Source organism: Arctopsyche grandis, chromosome 3 (assembly GCF_051622035.1).
Source record: "Arctopsyche grandis isolate Sample6627 chromosome 3, ASM5162203v2, whole genome shotgun sequence".
In the NCBI taxonomy this organism is placed as follows: Eukaryota; Metazoa; Arthropoda; class Insecta; order Trichoptera; family Hydropsychidae; genus Arctopsyche; species Arctopsyche grandis.
Genome location: NC_135357.1, coordinates 10,269,630 through 10,291,922, shown reverse-complemented (window position 1 = coordinate 10,291,922; position 22,293 = coordinate 10,269,630). Strand labels below are relative to the sequence as shown.

The window sequence follows — 22,293 nt, the reverse complement described above, 5'->3', positions numbered from 1 at the left end:
CATACTTGTGCATTCGGAACAACGGAAGCCGCCATTTTAAACAAAATAATAAATTAAAAATACGTGTTTCAAGTAAATAGAGTAATAAATAAATAAAAAAATATGGTTTTGTAAAATTCTAATGAAAATCCTTATACTTCAGTATACCATACTCTTCAAATTTCAAATGCGCCTGGGGCCCCTCATTTACTTGATCCACCACTTGTGGTGACATAGTGGCTAGGATAAACGGATTATTTCGCACATTGCACATTTCGCACGACAATGGTGAATACGGAATATCAGGAATAATATTTCGCTTGTGCAGCTTTCGATTGATGGAGTTTTTTAGTGCTAGATGTTCCGTGATCAAGATTTTAGTGACGAGGAATAATCACCGAACCAGTGGCCAGGATGATTTTAGCCAATTTGATGTAGGAGCCGCTTCAACAATGAAATCAGATAAATTGGCAAACTTTGATAGGAAACGATCGAAATACCCAAGTCTGAGACCAGCAGCATTAAATATATACTCGAAATAATTTTTTTTCAGTCACGAGATCGAATCCGGCGTCCTCTCGGTGCTTAATATTTATTTATTTATTTATTTATTCTAAACAGACCATTGTGGCATAACAGGAATTCCTAAAGCGCCACAATGGTCAAAAAATATAACACAAAAAAAAAAAAAAAAAAAAAAATAACAATTAAAAATAAACATAAATATAAATACATCCATACATAAACATAAAAAATAGCATTTAATAATAACAGATAAAGTAAAAATATCAAATAAAATATAGCATAAGGAATGCCTTGCACCTACAGCCAGTTTCAATAAATATGTAAGAAACAACTACAAATACAAAACATCCCTGTAAGGCCCAAATGGAAGAGAGTTAATCAAAATTTCACTCATAAATCACAATCAATCACGAAAACAATGATGAGCGCAGACTACCAGATAAATGGGTTAGAGTAATTTCCGACAATTTACGCTCACTAAGGTGGAAAATATCACATTCAGTCTCGGCAGCAACGATTTCATTAAGAAGTCGAATAGCTCTTGGAATAGGAGCCATTCGAAAAAGGACTGTGCGGGCAGGAGGTACAGCCAGCAAATGATGATGTCTACCACGCACATAGTGATTAGGGACATAAAGTCCCAACTGCTCCAGCAACAACGGGCATGACGTATTACCACGTAAGAGCAGGAGAACGAAACGAATTAATGAGAAGTTTCTCCGAAGTTCAAGGGAATTATACCCAAGCATGCCCAAAAGGAAAGGAGTGGGGTAGAGATATGGGTAATACCCATATTCTTTCCTATATAGGAAACGAAGAAATGCTTTTCAATCAATATAAACGCAACCGCCGAGCCAAGCCGCTGGGCTAATTGACGACTCGAATCGTAAATTAAAATCGCATCCAGGGCGCAAAGAGACGACGAGCGATGAAAAGCCGGCAGAATAGAAAGCGCCGCGGTCAGGTACGCTGCAGAGAAAAAGCAACGGTACCGGGAGCGTTGCAATGTTTTCGTCGGTCGACACGCGAAAGTGGACCGTGTGCGGTGGGGGCAGAGGCGCTTTTCGCCGGCCGGCCGCGCGGGCGTGATGATATCGTAGAGGGGTTGCGGCCGCACACCGGCGAACACCACTCCTGGATTCGGCTCTTTCGGTACATTCGGTTCGGTACACCCCGACTCCGACCCGACCCGACCCGACCCCCCCCCCCCGTCCCCCCACCCTCCACCCCACCCCACCCCACACCAGACCCTCGGCGTCTCTCGTGCGGAGCTCGGCTGCGGCCCCTGCTGACCACTGTGACCGGTGACCGGTCTTCTGGCGAGGAAAAGCAGCCTCCAGGTGGCTGGCATAGGTGAGTCCCGCACTGTCATTTCACCAGTCGAGAAGTCGAACGCTCGAATGCTCGAACGCTCGCACACTCGCACACTCGCACACTCGCATACTCGCGCAGTCTCGAACGTCGGTCAGTCGGCGCTGTGCGCGCGTCGCGGCATCATGTCGGCCGCGGCCATTCCGCCCTTCGACGCGCTCCTCCTCCAGCTGGAGCGCATCACCGCTGATCTCGGCTCGGCCAAAGACCGGCTCCAATCCCAAGCCGATCGCCATTGCCCTCCCGCCAAGTTGCACAAAAAGCTCGCGCGCACTTGCGACGAGGCCGCCAACCAACTCCGAACCCTGAGACGGCTGCTCCGATCCCACTCCCACCCTCACCCCTCACCCCACCCCGACCCCGACCCCCCCTCCGCCCCCGCTTCCGAACCCGCGCCCGCCGAAGAAACCCGACCGGCAGCCGAAGAAGACCGAACGTCATCACCGCCAGTGCCACTGTCAACGCAGGCCTGCCAACCGATTTCGCGCCAATCTCCAAACCGCGACCAGCCCCCTTTGAGTCCCGCAAATGACGTGAATATCCAAAGTTGCGCGCCAAAAACCCCCGACGACGTGGAAGCGGCCCCCGAGCCGTCGAAGTGTGCCGACGACACGGACGAAGATAAGCCCAAGCCGCTGTTGAAGTGTGTCAACATCGAGACTCTGCTGAAGCCGACTGTCCTCAAAAAGTTAAAAAAATCGAGCCCCAAATCTTCGTCCAAGTCTGATGCGAGACGGGACCGTCATTCGAAAAGAGTTCGAAAAGAGTCGAGAGTGTGCGTGATCAGCGACTCGTCTGAGTCCGAACCCGAGTCGGGTCAGTTGAGTGAGAGTCTCGCCGATAAGATCAAGTCGGACATTTTGCAGGAGCGTTGCAAGTGTCGGGTGGGTCTCAACGCGTATCCCAAGGATAAGGATAAGCTGCGGGAGTTGTTGACGCTCAACGGTGTCACTAAGCTCTACGATGAAAAACTTCGTTTGGTACTTGGAAATAATGTCGACAGTGAAATTGACATTGACAAGGTGAAGCGGGCCCTTATTCAGTCGTCGAGTTCGTCGGAGGATGAGCCTAAGAATACGAAATCGTCGGGGAATAAGGTGTCCGATAAGTCGTCGACTTCTTCGAAGAATGAGCTTAAGGAAAAGAAATTGTCGGTGGATGAGGTCTTTGATAAGTTGTCGAGTTCTTCAGAGGGTGAGCTTAAGAAGACGAAATCGTCAGTGAACGAGGTCGTCGAGTTTAATAAGTCGTCGAGTTCTTCGGAGGATGAGCTTAAGAAGACTAAATCGTCGGTGGACAAAGTCAATAAGTCGTCGAGTTCTTCAAAGGAGAAGCTTAAGGAAAAAGAATTGGCAGTGAACGATTTCTTTAATAAGTCGTCGAGTTCTTCGGAGGATGAGCTTAAGAATATTAAATCGTCGGTGGACAAAGTCAGTAAGTCATCGAGTTCTTCAAAGGATAAGCTTGAGAAAAAGAAATTGTCAGTGAACGAGGTCTTTAATAAGTCGAGTTCTTCGGAGGATGAGCTTAAGAACACTAAATCGTCGGTGGATAAAGTCAATAAATCATCGAACTCTTCGGAGGATGAGCTTAAGAACACGGAATCGTCGGTGGACAAGGTCCTTACTAAATCGTCGAGTTCTTCGGAGGATGAGTTTAAAAAAAACACGCAGTCGGCGACGAAGAAGAAAAAGTCGACTGAAAAATCTGCTAAGAAATGTTCCGATGTTAGTGTGAAGAGAGCCCTTATAAAGTCATCAAGTTCTTCAGGAAACGATTTTAAAGGTTCGGAATCGTCGGCGAAGAGGAAAAAGTTGATTAAAAAGTCTCATAGGAAGTGCTCCAATTCTTCAGATGAAGAAATCCGCAAGTTGACGACAGTGCAGAAGAAAACAAAAAAAGTTGTAGCTTCTGGTGACGATTCTAGTGATGCTGCAGGTGAAAAATGTAAATCTTCAAACAAAAAGGTTTGTTTTAAAATTATATCACACTAGCTGTATTACCCGGCTTCGCTCGGCATTTGTAATATAAACAGCTTAAACATTAACAATCTAATAGTAAACATTTTATTTTAAAAAAAAAAAAAAATATATTTTTTTTAAATTAAAAAATATATATAGTAAGTCTAGAATCCGGCGGCTGCGCCCCATGAGGCGGCGCACCCTGCAGGGACTTCGAATCCTTTGAATTGAAAAAAATCGAATCAGCGCCTATGACCGAAAGATACATACATATGTAAATACAAAGTCTCTTTCCAAATTATATATTAGACTAGATGTCGATTAAATAATTTTAATATTTATCATCGTTGAGGATGTGGTCGAGTGTATACTCTACATATTAATAAAAAATTTCATTTTATAATGATAAAAACTTGTGAATTATTCTTTTACTCATTAGGTAAAAAAGAAAACGAAATAAGATGCCTTCCCCAAAAGCGCTGAAAAGCCAGCATTTTATATATGTAAAATTGAAAAAATATATGTATGATTAACAATATAATGTTTTTTTTCCTGTAAAAAAAGTTCTTGTGGTCTCTGATCATGTTTTTTTTTGTTTATCAATATATGCATGTTATTAAAATGCAATAAATCATTTTGGTGGACTAATTTTGTATGTATAAAAAAATTTAATTTAAGAGGGTGCAGAAAAAATTTTGATATCATTCTTTAAAAAAAAAAAGTGTATTATATTTTTTTTAAATAAGTTTAAAAAAAATACAATTCTCAGTTTAAATCTGCCAACCTTAGTATACATCTTCTAACTTGGACAATATGTAATGATTTTCGAAAAGGGCCCCATAGCATTTTTTACTTATTTTTCTTTTAACTTTCACTCATTTGAGTAGCTCAGCTGTCACATACATATTATATCGATTTAAATTGCTCGGTCGATTTAAATCTAAAAAATATATTGATATATAAAATACATATATCACAATGTCGTATTATTTTATTGTTCAGCTTCATTTAATTTATTTTAGATTTGTATTCAAATCAAATTGAATAAAGAATTGTCTGTTTTTACGTTGTGTTTATTAATTATTGTCCCATTTCAATTTAATTTAACATAAATACATTTGTCGAGACCATAAGTCCTTATTTACACATATGTATGAATATATATTTAATTAAAGAAAAAAAAATAAGTTATCGTCATTAGTTAATTAACACTTATTTTGTAATTTTTACAGATCGTTGACAAACCAAAAAAAAAAAGTGATGAAGCAGAATCAGCTGATGGGTATGTTTTTTTTTTGTATATATACTTATACGAATCTAATAATTTAATATTATTTCATGTTAAATTTTGCAGTAATTTGACACCCGAAAGAGATGACACAGAAGATGTTAATAATTCAACAGAGTTACCGATTTCAAATGCAACACCTTGTGGTTAGTATGATAATTGTTTTAATAATTTTCAGCAATTAGTCTGGTATAAATATGACAGTGCTGTTTAAAAATTAATAGAGGTTATCATCTATTTGATGGATGTGTATTTCTATCTGTTAACATGATGGTTGTTTAAAATATGTATTTTTTAGCTGACGGGAATGAAATGATAACTGAGTTCTTAAAGTCCGCAAACGAAAAAGCCATGTCTCATCTCACGTCTGATCTTTTAAACGGAGATACGTCGAGTAGCGATGACGAGTCCCCGAAAGTAAACGGAAAAATTAAAAAATCTCAAAAGGCAGTCATGAATAGCGATAAAGAGGTTATTTTACTAGCAATATGTATTTTAATAAAATAAAATATTTTGTATTATTTTTTAATTATTTTGTATTTTTTTAGGGTAACGGCACCGATAGCAGTGCTAAGTATGTTATTTTTTTATCTTTCAATGAAGTGTTATTTGTGTATTCGGCTATAATGCAATGAAATTAATTTGTAGATCAAAAAGTAAGAAATCCGATAAATTGGAAGATCCTGGTTCTGACTCGGACAAGATGTGTGATGATGACGATGCTAAAAACAGCGTCAAAGATGAAAACAGTGATAATTCTGCTGGAGCTATGGAACCTTTGGTGGACACAGATTCTGATGATTCCGAAATACGTGCACCGATAAAAAAGAAACGGAAAAAAGGAGGCGATGCGTCGAGTGATGATTCTCCAGTAGAACGGAATACGTAAGCTATTTATATACATAACTTGAAAAGTGAATTTTCAATATTATATATCTAATGTTTTTGAACTTTTAAAAATGTTTTATATATATTTTTTAGCACAAAGAAACGTCGACGTATTAAAAACATTTCCGGCGATGACAGTGATAAGAGTGATGATGGAAGTGATGGCTCTGACGGCAGTGATGACGAAGGTGACGGGAATAAAAGGGGACGTAAGAATATACGTAAAGTGAAACGCTCCGATAATTTAGATGAGGCTACAAAGATTGCCGCTCGCAATGAACGGAACCGTCTTCAGCGTATTGCCGACAGACAAAAATTGGTATTGAAAATATTTACGGCTATAATTTTATAGCTGAAGGCAATGATTTTATTTCATTTTTTTTTTTGTGTGATTTTTAGTACAATGAGAGTATGTTTGATGAGTCGGGTCGGCCGGATGAGGTAGTGAAACTTGATAAAGTAATATTAGATTTCCACCCAGAAACTAAAGAGCCTCGTATCAGCGTCGACTTGGGACTTGTAGCGAAGCTGAAACCTCATCAGGTTACTTTCTAATTAAATTACTCATTGTTCGATTTTGTATTTCTAATATTTTATACTTTATTTGTTTCTTCTTTTATAGGGAAATGGTGTAAAATTCATGTGGGATGCTTGCTTTGAAAGCGTCAAGCAGATTAAAGATAGCAAAGGCTCTGGTTGCATTTTAGCACATTGTATGGGATTGGGTAAAACTCTACAAGTAAGCTATTAAAAGTTTTCGATTATTTTTACGTTGACTTAACATATGTATGATGAAAAACCAGGCCGATATGATGTGTAAAAAAATTAAACAGTCGAGTATTCTATTCCTGAATCATTTTTTTGCGTTCATTTGATTATATCCATTTAAGCGAAACTTCTGATACTTTTCAACTGTGTTTACATTTCATATGTTATATATTGTATAAAGATGAATAATATGAGTTTTGTTTCAGGTTGTAACTTTAACGCACACATTGTTAACCCATAAGAAATTAACTAAAGTGGAACGAGTGTTAGTAGTTTGCCCATTGAGCACGGTGCATAATTGGGTGAACGAATATAAGATGTGGTTAAAGCATGCGAAACGCAAGTCTGATATTGAGATTTTTGAAATATCAAAGTTAGTGTCTTACATATGATTTTTATCGTTGAAAGTTTGTGGTCGAATTGGAATTTTTAATGGAAGTGTTTATAACAATTTCAGATGTAAACAGAACTATGAAAGGTCCAGCAAGTTGACGGACTGGTTGGAGAGTGGCGGTGTTTGTGTTCTTGGATATGACATGTTCCGTAATCTTTCTGCCGAAAACAAAAAATTCCGTAAAGCTCAGTTGACTGCTTTTCAAAATGCACTTGTTGATCCAGGTTTGTTTCCATGATAAGCTTACGAGTGCCTAATTCTTGTTAAACTTTATCATTTTCATTGAAATTATGAATTATTTTAATTCCAGGACCGGATTTAGTTGTTTGCGATGAGGGTCACTTGCTAAAAAATGAAAAAACTAGGTTATCCCAGGCGATGAACCGAATTAAAACTTTGCGGCGCATCGTATTGACGGGAACTCCGCTGCAAAATAATTTAAAAGAGTGTAAGCACACAATTGACGTTAATGTTTGCTTTGTTAAGTTAGAAACATCAACATTGATACGTACAGTAGAACCTCGATTATCCGGACTAATTGGGGATAAAGGTAGTCCGGATAATCGAAAAAATCACAATTGACAGGGAAAGACGTTTACATTCAGTATGAATAATTTTTATTTGTCTACATTTACATATATAATAACTTTTAGATCAATAAATTTATTGATCTACAAGTTATTATATATGTATTTCTTTATTAAGAAATTCAATTATAGATTTTTGCTTAAAGTTAGTCAGATATTGGCTGTCCAGCTCGTCGTCTTTGAATGAACCACATAAAAATACACTCTTCAACTTCTTCATTTCCTGATTTTTTCATAACCTTACGATCTGAGCTTCCATCTTCTGACATTAAATAATCAGTAAACTTCATAAATTTTTTTTATATCCGAGATCACTGACATTCCAACACCATATTTATTTGACAAAAAAACGTCCTAAGACACGGCTTTTTAAAACATTGATTGTATTTAATTTGTCTTTTAATGATGATACAACACGTTTTCTTTTCCATGTTGGTAATATTAAAAATAAATATTTAAATCGCGATAACTTTTTCAAGAAACAAACGTTGTTTGAGTATTGAATTTTGAAGACAACTGAGTCTTTTCTCTGTCTTATTTTCGAAATTTTATGTTATCCATTTCAAAGCACCAAAATCGTAAAATTTGTGTTTGTTTTTAACAATCTGGATAATCAAGGTTCTACTGAATATTTTTTTGATTTTTAAATGCTTTTTATTATTACGAAATTATGTTCACAATACATCATATCTATTTTAATAGCTACTGATATACTGATAATTTTCTATTTTACAATTTAATTTAATTTGGTTAGTAATCATAGTATTATATTATTGTAATGTTAATCTACAGCATAATAGGAAAAAGAGCTCAAAAACCTATTTTCTACTGAATATAAATTATAGTAAAATTATGTAGACGTATTTCATTCGAATTTTTAGACTATTGCATGGTGCAATTCGTAAAACCAAATTTGCTCGGAAAGTATAACGAGTATTTGAACAGATTCGTCAATCCCATCACCAACGGACAGTACACAGATTCTACGGAACATGACATACGTATAATGAAACGTAGATCTCACGTATTGCATAAAATGCTCGATGGCGGTGTACAGGTATTATAATGCTTTCACTCGATGTACATATTAGTCAATTGTATTTGGCAGTATTATTCAAATGTATATGTATATATTTTAGCGGCGAGACTATGCTGTACTTGCACCATTTCTCCCACCAAAACATGAATACGTGCTGTTTATCTCGTTGACTGAAATACAAATAAAATTATATTCCTACTATATGGAGAATTTTTCACGGAGGTGTGATTTATTATGCGATTCTTATCAGAATTATTGATTTTACATGTGTATATAATTTATTGCGTATTATTGTTGTTTAGACCTCAACCTGATCGTAAAAACACTGGTTTCCTATTTCCGGACTTTCAAGCCATGCAACGAATATGGACTCACCCACTTGTACTAAAAGCTAATTCAGAAAGATATGAATATTTACAACAGAAGAAAGTATGATATTTTTTTTAAATTTATTTAAATACGTATGTTTCTACACTCACTGAGCATTCATATTATTATTTATTATTAGAGAGAAAGAGAAGATGAAGATTCCGAAGGGTCCTTGGCAGATTTCATTGATGATGATTCTACTACAACTGAGGTCTGCTTTAAAAATTTTAGTCCAAGTAACTAGTAATGATTCAGTATTTATGTATTTATAATCAATTTTTAGGAATCTTCTGCATCAGACGAAAGCACAGAAGATAGTGATGGTAGTGAGCGCAAAAATAAAAAGAATAAAAAAGGCAAACCCAAGAAAGCTCCTCAGAAACGTCGTACGAGAGCTACTGCAGTATCAGGTTAAAACTTTGGCCATTTTGACATTCGTTTCAATGGTAAAAACATTAAGTAAAACATTTTAATCTTAGATGTAGAGGATGAGGTGATCGAAGTGAAAACTGAAGAACCTCGTCAGGAAAATCCAACCGAATGGTGGAAGGCGCTGTGTTCCGAAGATGAGTTGGAAAATGTTCGGCATTCTAATAAATTAATAATTTTGCTCGATATTCTAAAACAATGTGAAGCTATTGGAGATAAATTGTGAGTTTTTCATTCATCGTGAATAATTTGTGTATTCAAATTATTATATTATTAATTAATTCGTTTTTTCAGATTGGTATTTTCGCAATCTCTCTATTCACTGGATTTAATAGAGCAGTTTTTATGGAAAATAGACGAGGCCACGCAGAAAAATGAAACCAATGAAAATCTTGCGGGTCACGTTGGTCAGTTTGAAGCTTAATTTTGCTTTTGCTTTTAAAAAATGATAAAATCGTGTTTAAAACTTTTATTTTTATTGTATTTTAGGTTCATGGGCTGCAGGATTGGACTATTTTCGGCTAGACGGCTCCACGTCATGTGAAAATAGAGCAATTTGGTGCAAAAACTTCAACAGTGAAGGCAATCCTAGAGCCAGGTAAGTTTATCGATACATATTTTGTTTGTAACTAATTTCAATTCTTATTACCTATTATTGATGCTACATTTAAATACTTTCAGATTGTTTTTGATTTCGACTCGGGCTGGTGGTTTAGGTATCAATTTAGTGGCGGCAAATCGCGTTATAATATTTGACATGTCTTGGAATCCGTCTCATGATGTACAGAGCATATTCAGGGTTTATCGATTCGGGCAAAAAAAACCCTGTTATGTTTATCGATTTTTAGCTTTAGTGAGTATATGTTTTATTATACATATCTTTGCATACATTCTTTTCTTTATGAATACAATTTATTTTTTAATTTGTATTAGGGCACAATGGAAGAGAAAATTTATGAAAGGCAAGTAACCAAACAGGCTATATCAAAACGTGTAATTGACGAGCAACAAATCGATAGGCATTATGCTGAAAGCGATCTTGCCGAATTGTACACATTTTGCCCAGTTCCTGAAGGTCCACGAGAAGTACCAAAATTACCAAAAGACCGACTTTTCGCCGATTTATTAAAACAACACGATACTATGGTTGGTATTATTATTTATATATAATATAATATATTCTTTTGTTAGTCACGTGTAATATATATTGAATATTATTTGTTAGATATACAAATACCATGAACACGATTCTCTATTGGAAAATAAGGAAGAGGAGACGCTTACTGAAGAAGAACGTAAAGCTGCTTGGGAAGATTATGAAAATGAAAAGACTCGTCCTCCGCCGACTTTCGGTATACTTTCAATCTTAATAATATATGAGCGGTTTAATTTGAAAGCCCAATTTCAGTTCCAAAAACACTTACAAGCCATCAGTATTTTAAAATATTGTTAAACGCATAACATTATATTCAATGTTTTGCGAAATATTTCTCAAAATGAAGAAAAGTGGACTTATGCCACTTTCAAATATAACCAACAGTGTAGATCCGTGGTTAACGTGTAATGCTTACAACTTAGTGGTCATGGGTTCAATCCCTGGTCCGACCTTGGATATGTGACAAGTCGATTGTTTCCTATCATAGTTTGTCAATTTATTTGATTTCATTGAAATGGTTCCAACAAATTGACAACCTTGTCCTATTTATCGCAAAAATTTAACTTTTCAGCATCTTGAATTTGCTTTGAAATTTATTAACGTCTGTATGATGCTCTGTAAATTGTGTATCCATGTTTATGATTGGCCAGGAAAAAGCATTGTCAATGCATTGGGGTTTACCTGTTCGGCCTTCCTGGTATATATACATATATATATATATATATATATATGTACCGGTGGTCCTTACGGCATAAACTCCCAAGTTGATGAAGACTCGGAAAAAAAAGGAACTCGTACCAAAGAATTAAGATTAGGAGTGGGGGTAATCTTAATTCTTTGGTACGAGTTCATTTTTTTTCGAGTCTTCAATTCGGGGGTAGACAATTTCGTCGACTCACTTGTCCAGTAAACCTTAATGCTTTGATACGAATTAATTTTTCGAGTCTTCATCAACTCAAAAGTTTGTGCCGTAAGGTGGACCCATATGTATGTATGAAAGTAATATATAAAAAAAATAGAAGTATCGACAAGTATGTATGGAGATTTCAAAATTTAGAATTATCAAGAGTTATTATACATAGTCCTGCCATAAGTTCTGTTACAAATGTGTTTTATCATAGAACAAAAACTAAAAGATATATTGACACGAAACAAATTTTATTTAATAGATACACATAATATAAAACTAAAAATTATTCGAAATTTCCACGCTTATTTTTAATGCACTCCCATAACCTAATGGGCCACACGTCTTATCGATTCACGCACCACTTCCATTGGAAATTCGTCGACTACTTTGTTCAGGGACAGCTTTAACGATTCTAATGAATGATGACGTTTAGAGCATGTCATGCCCTCCAGATGTGACCATAATTTATAATCTAGGGAATTAAGGTCGGGGCTCTCAGAAAGCCATTCCGTTGTACTGATAAACGCCGGAACGTTCGCAGTCAGCCGTGCTTGCGTAGTGTTTGCTTTGCCGAATCTTGTTGAAAAATCCAATGCTGATTATTATTAAGTCCAATGCTGAGTTGAGGGGCTTCACAACGCGTTCCAGGACATCTTCTTGGTAAACTTTGGCCGAAGTTTTCAGCCCCTTTTCGCAGAAATGCAGCTTTATCATCTCTTCGTAGGACACTCTCCACCACACCATCACCGAAAACGGTTGATGTCCACGCTGCACTCGGTCGACTACCTGATCAGCTTCTCGGGCAATTTGGCATATACCCTATCATTTTGTTTGTAGAATTTTTTCACCAATAAACAAAATTTTTCGGTAGTTTCCAGCACCGTGATTACGAATGAGCTCTTTTTGATTTAATGAGTCTCATTGTTTTCAGAGACGATGTAAGCACATCTACCGAGCACCGAGACCGAGGTCACTTTTAATTATCCTAGACATTGATCTCGGTGATATTCCCATCTCTCATGCTAAGATTTTCTGTTTTCGAACTGCATGAATTGCATTTGACGTTCGAATTGATCCCGGATGGTCACTTCTTTCAGCGTCAAATAATGTGGTGAATCGTTTGATTGTTCAGTGTACAAACATTCGCGAAATTTTAAGTTTTTTCAGTGTGTTATGCAATGCAATCACAGCCACACGGTTTTCGTAGTCGCCCCACTCCATCTTAACCTTTGGAATTCCTGGAAATTCATATTTACGAATAAAGCGATCACAAACGTTTGTGACAGAACTTTTGCCTGGGCTAGGTATATCGATTTCGGCTGTGATTTCAATTTCAATGCATCAATTCGTTTCCGAAACCTCCCGTTGAAATATCAACGGCACAACACCAGTTTAAATATATTAATTTAATCAATCGATCATTTTTGCCGTTCTCGTAGGTAACCAAGCATTTGCTGGTTTCCAACAGCAACAACAGCACCACCTCGCTATGAGTGCCGTTCTTCAGAAGGAGTTCCCAACTATGAGCGAGCAACAGCTGGCCTCTATGATTCCGAGCATTCTGCAAACGATGTATCAAAATGGCGATCAAGCGGTTTGTTGTCCATTATTTTTTTGTATTTACATTTATGTATCAACTCATTGAAAATTTCAGTCTCGTTTCTTTTTGATTTTGATTAATAATAAGTGCTGTTGTTTATAAAGCTCTCGCAACAAATGTATCCAGGATATGACTTAAATGTAAGTTTTCCTGATCATTTGCCGAATAAGGAATGCTGTTGAATTTAAAATACTTTTGTCTAAAATAGTAATAAACTTAATAATTATTTTATAACAATATTGATGAACGTTCAATGAAATTTAATTATAGCTGATGCAGAAAATGAATGCTATGCTAAATGCGCAAATGGGCTTCAAATATCCTCAGAGTGGAATGATGAATAACTCGCTTTTAAACGCTGGTTTGTTATTTATAGTATACATATATATATATAATGGAATTTTAATGGAAACTATATTTATATATAATATTGTACTTTTTAGGCACCGGTGCTGGTAGTGCTAATTTCCAAACATCAACTTGGCAGCAGCAACAACAAATACAATTGCAGCGTTTGCAGCAACAGCAAGCTGTAATTATTTACGCTTATTTAATGTGTAGTTAAGTGGCGGTGTATAAAATGATTGAAATTTGTTTTAGATGCAAGCAAACTTGAAATATTACGCGGGTGGTTTGGGAAGCCGAGATACGGTAGACATGGCCGCTCTGCAACAAAGACAACGCGCAATGTTAGTGGGAACTTCTGCTAATGTTCCGCAGAGAGGTAGACCTCCCAAGAATTCCAACTTGATGCAATATCCAATGTTGCCGTCGATGATGGCACCAGCTGCGACCGAACCACCTGTGGCCACGGGTGATATTGTAGATCTCGATTCGGAGTAACGGAAATGAAGCGTATCCATTAGTTGTGATATTAGAAGTAATGTTTTGCGTTGAATTGTTTTTATTTAATCATTTGAATTTATATACATGTGTGTAAAACTTTTGTTTTTCTCTTGCAGACGGAGATTTTTTCGTGGTTATTATGAATAACTATAAAAATCAAAAGATTTCTGAACTAAAGAGCTTGTGTCAATACACGTTAATTAACGTAATCAATTCATAAGTTCGTTCCACTATTTTTTTACAAGTGTAGTTTGTAGTATAAAATACAAATTAATGTTTTGGTTCCGTGCATTATCTGATTATTGTGCTGATTGAGAAAATTTGCGATTCTTTTCAATGTGTTGTGGCAGGTTTAGAATGTCTGTGTTTTTTTTTTTTTTAGTTCGGTGATATTTGTTTGACAGTATATCAAAGCAAAATATTAATGCCAAAATGTTAGACTATTCACATTTAAGTATTTGAACGAAACAATAGATTTCATTACATGTAATTCAGCACTTATTTCTAATATGTGTGTATCGTAAACTAATATGGAAACTTTGTAATAATACAGGAAAGAGACAATTAGTTTCATTTAACTAAATTATTCATGTATATTTAAAAATAACACAAAAATTTTTTTAAGCTGAATATATACGTATTGAAAAACAAAATTCTGCTTTAAACAACTAATTGTTTAGGTTTTAAGCTATTTTTTATGTGCTAGCAAATAATTGTATATATTTTCGTATATGGAGTAAAATTGTGATAAGGATGGTGGATAGTGAATTTTGTTGACCTAAAATTAAATTGTTTTCTCCACAAACACAAATAAGATGCTTGTTTTTGTGGTCGGACGTTTTTTAAATAACATATCTGCATAATTTTGGCTATGAACGGAAAAAATTCTGTTTTGATTTATATTTTATTTAGAGAGTTACACAAATTTTCATGTTTAATTGAAAAACGTGTTGCAACATTTATTTTGTGTTATGTATTTTAATGATTATAATTTTATCGCATTTGTCAAACTTGTACAAGTGAATGATCAGCAGAGAATCGACATAACACAAATCAAAATCACTTTCGTACCGATTTATATTGCAAATCATGCCACCTCTGCTGACCACATCAAATCCGAAACCATGTCGATGAAATCTGACCAAAAGAACTTTTTTTTAATATAAAGCATAATTACTTGCGTATTAAACGATATTATAGATTGAAATAGAAGACATAACCAATTATTATAATTAAATATTCTCAAGTATAGTGATTATTGAATAGCATAAACGACTCAACAGTATTTTATTGATCTATATTAAAACTACTAGGTTTAACATATCAATAGTGTTATGTGCGCACCGAGCGAATGTATAATTTACCGCTTGGTTCTGCCAGTAAGGTTTTAAATGGCTAAATCAGTATGTTGTGTTTGTTCCGGCTCCGTAATATTCGTATACGACTTTAGTGTAATATGTATTGCAACTTATCAATAATTTATAATGGCTCTCTGTTGCGTAATTTAGGTCCGTTCAATTAAATAATCCCCATTTGTGAAATGCTGTTCCTATATAGGTAGGCTCGACTTCTGCGCGCGCGTGCCGATCTCATTCGATGAAGGCGTCTCTGTGACCGCCATATTTGGCTTAGCTAATCTCACGCGGTGACAATTTTAATGGTGTAATTCTTTTATGTTTTGTGACAAGGATGCTGATTCTGATGTGCGAGGAGTCGATAATAGATCTGCAGAAGCGGATAATTGTTTATAATTATGTATATGTAATTTAATTATTTACAAATAAAGTAATATGAAATTATATTCTTTTGTTTTATTTTATGTATTACGATACTTATTTTTTGAAACTTTTTATATACCCGATGAAATATCATCGCATGTGTGTTGGCATATTATGTTATTAACCCTTTGCCCACGGAAATAAATATAGCGAACAAGCCCTGTACGCGGCACCTTTTTCGCGAATTTTGCAATCGAGTTTTCGACCTTAATTACAGATTTTGATATTTACTCAAGTAACCAGATATGTTAATTAACACAAAGTATTATTTTAAACAATAAAACGCATAATATATCTCGTAGTTTTGGCTTAATTGTCAAATAATCATTCTTCATACAATTGAGACGTGACGTCACATAAACGAGGTTTCAGTATGGTTCCACAAAAAACTAATTTTGACTGGTATATATGCATTTTAAGCAAATTTAATAGATGGCATTCAACTCTCAGTAATATATTCAACCAATTTTGAACCTTAAAACAGTTGAAATAGGCGCATATAAGGCTCAAAATCCCGTGCAAAGTTCAGAAATTCTATGGAAGACAGCCGCGCTACAGACTTGTCGCCTACAGCTTCCACAGAAAATGGCCGCGGGCAAACTGTTAACTAAAAACAAATTAAAAGAAATGTGTCGATCCGCATACGGTCGTATGTTTTCCAAATACCTTTTAAATATATTTCATTTAATATTTATATTTAATTGTTTAATATGAAAAAAAATTGGTAAAAACTGCCTACCTACCTACATATAAACAATATAAAAAACCGATGAATTAAATATATTTTTAATAGATGGCGCTAAATGCTCAAAGACTAATTTGCCTAGAGGAAACATTTGTAGCAAACAGTATATATAGAAGTTTTTTCTTAATAATATTCGTACATTTTGTTGACAGTAGTTTAGCTGTGACGTACATATGTCGAATTGAAACGATTTATAGTACGGCGAGCGTTATTAAATTATCTATATACTACATATATGATGTATAGTTGGCCTATGTATAGATTAAGTACAATATTGTTGTGTAGGAGTGAGTTCAGGATCCAAATTGATCCAGGTTGATCGTTTCCTATCAGAGTTTGCCAATTTTCTCTGATTTCATTGTTGAAACGGTTCCCGGTAAAAATTGGCTAAAAATCCTTCCTATATACAATATGTCACCAATATTTGTGTTTGATTAATGTGCAATAAATAAGTTTGTGTACAATTTCATAGATGTCTCATTGATTTGCGAGTTTTTCAGTGTCTCGTAATTCAGTGACTTATAAATTAATAAAAAAATGCTGCAATATTTGTAATTGGCCAGGAAGGTGCATTGGGGTTGCCTGTAAGGCCTTCCTGGTATGTGTAAAAAATAAAAAATGAAAGGCCAAAGTCGCCTCATAGTATATATTCAACGATCCCAGAGGTCCACACGGAATCACCGCTCACTCCAGAATAATTTGATCTACCGTGTATACCTCCTTATAAAGGACAAGTTGCCCAGCACAGCTTCCCCGATCCATCAATAATTCTTGTCTACTCTGGCGAGTCTATGGTTTATGCACGCACTCGCCCAGGTCTGTGATAACTCCAGCGTATCCTTTGTTCGGGCACTTATTGATTGACGATTCCCGTTAGCCTAATCTAGGGTCTCTATTGTTCAACCATGAATGGACTTAAACGGTGGATAGTCTCCCATGATCCCACGTTACATTGAATTGCCTGTACATCTGTGGAGTTTGAAAAGAAAATAATAACGTTTTAAAGTAAATTTTTTATTGTTAAAAAAGTTACAAATAACTAATTCATGCATTTCTTAATACGAATTTCATATTTCATAGCTTAAATTTTTAAATGTAATAAATAGAAAAAATCCTATAAGAAAGTGGATTTAATATAAAATTTTAATTTAATTTTTTAGGTGCATGCTTTAAAGCTTGCTTGATAAATTTAAAATGTGGTACTCATTATCTGAAGGCATTTTTTTTTCGCATTCAAAAATGAACTTATTCGTATTACATTAATAAACCGAAGATGCAGTGTAGTTATTGCAGTAAGATTCAGAATCTTGCAGCCAAGGTGCATACCATGTGCAAGAAACTTGCCACACTGAGGCTCTTACATGCTTCTTCAGTCGCAAACGATTAAAGTTACCCACATATTCCGACGTTGGAAACTTGGCCTTTCAGCAAGCGTCGTCTATGTTTGCCTTCTTACTACTTAGTTCAGATCTGACGGAATCTTTGCGTCCTGATCTAATTGTACACGGAAGAATTAGGCACAATCAATAACTGGATATGACTACACAGAGAGAAATCTGTGCCAAAAACAAATTTCGTCAGATTTGACTAAAGCTTGTTAAGAAGGCAAACATAGAAGAAGCTTGTAAAAATGGCAAAGTTTCAAAACGATCGGAATACTGTAGGAGTTATATTTCAATCGTTTGCGAAATGAAACAAAGAAAAGCCTTGTAAAAAGAGAAAGAATAGTGCTGGCAAAGTATTTCCTCAATGGTGGATTTTTGGCCTCCAGAATCTGAATTATAATTACATGCAATATTACTTACATACATAGGTTTATTAATGTAATTACCGAAACAATAAGTTAGGTTTTGTTTTCAATAAAAAAAATGCCTCCAGATAATAGATTAAGTGCCTAAAATGTTGCATAAAAAATTATTTTGATTTATATAAAAAAATATTGTTCAATGTTGACTAAATTTTCCATTTCAGACTCTCACAAACCATGTAATCAGCCATCATTGCAAAATTTACCACATGATTAACGTTTATTTTCATCGTGACAATCGTAACAGCTGTACAATCGCTCAATTATTATCTTCTGTCTTGAAATCAGAACCAGAAACATTCCCATCTAGTAATACATAGTATTGGCATAGTTTTGAGTATTTCACCCACATAGCTTGACAATTTTTGAAGAATAAACATTGAAAATTTTCCAATTCACTTAAAAACAATCACTAGATATGTACATGCGTATGTTAAAGTCAGATATAATAGCTCGAGTGTGAGCAATAAATGCTAATTCATATAGCCATACAATGGAGAATATTTGGTATGCCGGTTTCCAGTCCCATAAGTTGTTCGAACATCAGACTGACTCTATCAGCCAAACACTCACAATCGCCATGCTCTTTCAAACTTCCACGCAACAGATACAATTTGTGCTCTCGGCAAAAGTTATTTATTTGATATTGTGGCACGGCTTTCTCCAGGGGTGGGGTGTCGGAAGCGTCGACGAGCACCAAGTGCGAGAGTCGCATCTCCAATTGCAAATACTTGATAGTATTGCGCGCCCACTGCAGCCCGTGCGTCCGCTCCGGCTCCAGCATCAACACAACCATTTCTATCGAGAGCGGGAAGCTAGCTGCATGTTCTGCTACCAAAGATATGTCTGTAGCCACGTGTACCACCGGCGTGCATCCCCATTGATTCCAGCGAGGTGCTCGCTGAATGGCTTCGGCCAGTTGGTTTCCTTGTACTCGATCTATTGCAACGACTAACATCGATAATGATGGCCGGGCGCAGCTCGGTCCTGCCCATCCAAGTTTATGAATCTTAGCCTAAAGTTTAAGATACATTTTAATTATAAATATATAGGAAAATAAATAAAAAGTCAAAAAAATTTGATCATAACCATAGCAGAAGTCTACGACGTGAAAGATGAAAATCTCACAGTTCTGAGTTTTGTATTACAGATTCATAATAATCCTATGCCTCAGCAATTTATATTGGCCTTTTTAACACCTGCATAAAAAAATAAATCAAAAATTAACATTAATAAAAATTTAGATTTCCGTTAGAATGCCTTGCCTTAAAGTTATTATATTTTTATTGCAACTGTTATGTGGTACGATCTTACAACCTATGTATATACTTATGTATAATACCCTTTAACCTTAAGTTTGAACATCTGTTTCATTTTTAACTACTTATGATGTTATCTCTTAAAGTTATCCCTCATTATTTATGACTTTCAATATCTTTATTGCTTCCACACTGTACAATCAACTATTCTGTTCAATCCTATCTACTTAACTTTTATCTATTATAATTTATGCGAGTTTCTAACACGATTGTTATATAAGACGACATAGTTAATGACCTGTTGAAATCCAAAGTATTACTTTTTATAATCTTTATTGCTATAGCTGCATTTTGTCCCACGATACGTGTAAACCCTAAAAATATTATTATCATTATTTATCTCTATGATAAATTGTGTTTCTACTCAATAATGTCTCGATACTCTCAAAGGATACATAAATCAAATATTAAAACTGTCTTACACACGGATGTTGCTCTGTATCCTAATCACTTTGTTATTTACCAACATTCTGTGATTGGTTAAAACTTATCATTCTTTTGTGTATAAATGCTCATGTTAGATCTATTGAACCTCACTTGCGATCAAACACTCTAACTGATCACTTGCGATCAAACACTCTAACTGATCACTTGCGATAAAACAGTCTTGTGATTAAACTGCCTTACTAGTAACTTGTGATTACTACATAGTTACTTGCGATCAAACAGTCTCACAAGGCACTTGTGATTAAACTGCCTAACTAGCACTTCGAGACTAGTAACTTGTAATACAAACTTGTACATTAATCTCGTTTATATTTACTGCTAATTAAAGAATATAATCATTTGACAAAATCTGTGACTATAATATTCTACACCATCTCCTACTTGTCCCCGTAACACAACTTATATGTAGGGATCTCAATATTAGCAACTTGGTATTGACAAAAATTAAATTTCCGAAATGTATTTCTTTAATAAATCAAAAATCATTATGTTCTAAAAAACGCTTGATGAAAGGTTAAAGAAAAGTATTCTCTTTACAGTACTCGTAGGTAAAAAAAAGGGGTTCGGGAATAAAAATGAGCTCAATATATTACAACTTCAATAGTAGCAAGCTATCAAATCTGCAGAGACTCAATTGCGGATACGAGGAAATAATAAGATTATAGTATTCAACCATCATGATTTTTGGCAACGTGTTAATGCAATGCGTTAAATATATCTGTTACAATTACCACAAAATAAAAGCTCTTAATATCCAACTTAGCACCAAGAGATTTGAAACTGTTTGACGTTTAGTGAGTGACGGTTGAGTGAGGCTGTCGAGTGAAGCACATGCTCAGCCAGTCATTCAATACAACAAATTTTATTCTAAAATGGAAATTATTGCAGTGGCGCATCTACCCCCCCCCCCCCCCTCACCCTCACTTTAAAAACCGAATAAAAATAAAAATAAATACTATTTTTCCAAAAACTAGGAACTTTTTAATAAAAAGAAAAAGCGAGATTTTATTTTTTAAATATTTTTTTACAGTGGCGGCTCGTATTTTTTTACAATCACCCAGAGCAACTGAGCCAATTTGTGCTGATAAAAAAACCAACACACATTTGTGCTGATAAAAAAAGTATATTTTCGATGATTCAATTAAATTGATTGATAGTCAAGATTTAAGAAATGTTTTATTTATACTGCTCACTATTGTGTCGCATTCGTCATATACGAACAATATGGAGTGAACAGAACCGGTTCGTAATGAAGCTTGGGGCAGTCGCCTATTTGCCACGGTCTCGTGGTCGCCAGCGTCAGTTTAAAGGTCTGGCCGCACTATGCGACAACCGAATGATTCGACACTTCACAACAGTACGTGACCAAATATTTTTTGTATGAAATTGTATGAGACATAACGCACTGCGCGACAGTCGCATGACGTAGAACGACACCGTGCGTCAAAGTTGACTTTCCGACCAACTTTGACGCAAGGTGTCGTTCGCGACGTGACGCAAGTGTCGTTGAGTGGGAGTTGCCTTGCGACAATTATTCTCCTTCTTCATATCGTGACTTTGAAATATCATGTAGCCATAATCTTTTGGTTTTTCTCGATTGTTCTTCTTTCCCGCATATCAAAGATACTATAATAGCGTCCGTTTCGTCCATCTTGCTCCGAGGTACCGAACGAATGGTTGACATAAGTTACTGCGTAGTGTCGCATCGTTGTGCGACAATAAGTGGGGTTTACCTAATATTGTCGCACACTGTTGTGAAGTGTCGGATCATTCGTTTGACGCATAGTGCGGTCAGACCTTAACTGCTACTTTAACACTAGCAAGTGGTCTGATTGGTCGGTCAGTGGAGGTAAAGAGAAAAGAACCGTATTGCCGTATTCAGAAGGTCGCTTTTAGTTCACTGTGTAAAGCTCTCTTTGGGGCAGAATACGTGTGCCTCGATCGTTTATATTCTAGATTCGATTCGAAAAATACACGACACCGTTAACGTTATTCGACATTTCAAACATATTTTGCATATTAAACATATTAAGCCTTCATTTTTATCATTAAATATTTCTTTACTAATCATGTTTTTACTTTTTTAG

At 35.7% G+C, this 22,293-nt stretch overlaps 2 protein-coding genes across 2 annotated transcripts; one reads left to right on the top strand and one right to left on the bottom strand.

Annotated features, from left to right (window-relative positions):
• Positions 1 to 1,807: 1,807 nt before the first annotated feature.
• XNP (ATRX chromatin remodeler XNP) lies at positions 1,808 to 15,172 on the top strand. Its single transcript, XM_077428110.1, has 29 exons — positions 1,808 to 3,250; positions 3,311 to 3,842; positions 5,069 to 5,118; positions 5,191 to 5,270; positions 5,423 to 5,595; positions 5,673 to 5,698; positions 5,773 to 6,009; positions 6,106 to 6,331; positions 6,412 to 6,555; positions 6,635 to 6,751; positions 6,987 to 7,153; positions 7,238 to 7,398; positions 7,485 to 7,622; positions 8,643 to 8,818; positions 8,901 to 9,022; positions 9,103 to 9,229; positions 9,309 to 9,380; positions 9,453 to 9,579; positions 9,649 to 9,820; positions 9,893 to 10,005; positions 10,088 to 10,196; positions 10,280 to 10,451; positions 10,532 to 10,744; positions 10,824 to 10,950; positions 13,104 to 13,258; positions 13,535 to 13,625; positions 13,708 to 13,796; positions 13,865 to 14,144; positions 14,227 to 15,172. The coding sequence occupies exons 1-28, from the start codon at positions 1,905 to 1,907 to the stop codon at positions 14,105 to 14,107; spliced, it is 5,505 nt and encodes a 1,834-aa protein (XP_077284236.1). The 5' UTR covers positions 1,808 to 1,904; the 3' UTR covers positions 14,108 to 14,144; positions 14,227 to 15,172.
• A 3,679-nt stretch (positions 15,173 to 18,851) lies between these two features.
• LOC143909693 (uncharacterized) lies at positions 18,852 to 21,005 on the bottom strand. Its single transcript, XM_077427792.1, has 3 exons — positions 20,938 to 21,005; positions 19,530 to 19,639; positions 18,852 to 19,455 (listed from the first exon to the last, which is right to left on the bottom strand). Exons 2-3 carry the CDS (start codon positions 19,530 to 19,532, stop codon positions 18,919 to 18,921), a joined length of 540 nt encoding a protein of 179 aa, XP_077283918.1. The 5' UTR covers positions 19,533 to 19,639; positions 20,938 to 21,005; the 3' UTR covers positions 18,852 to 18,918.
• Between the last annotated feature and the right edge of the window lie 1,288 nt (positions 21,006 to 22,293).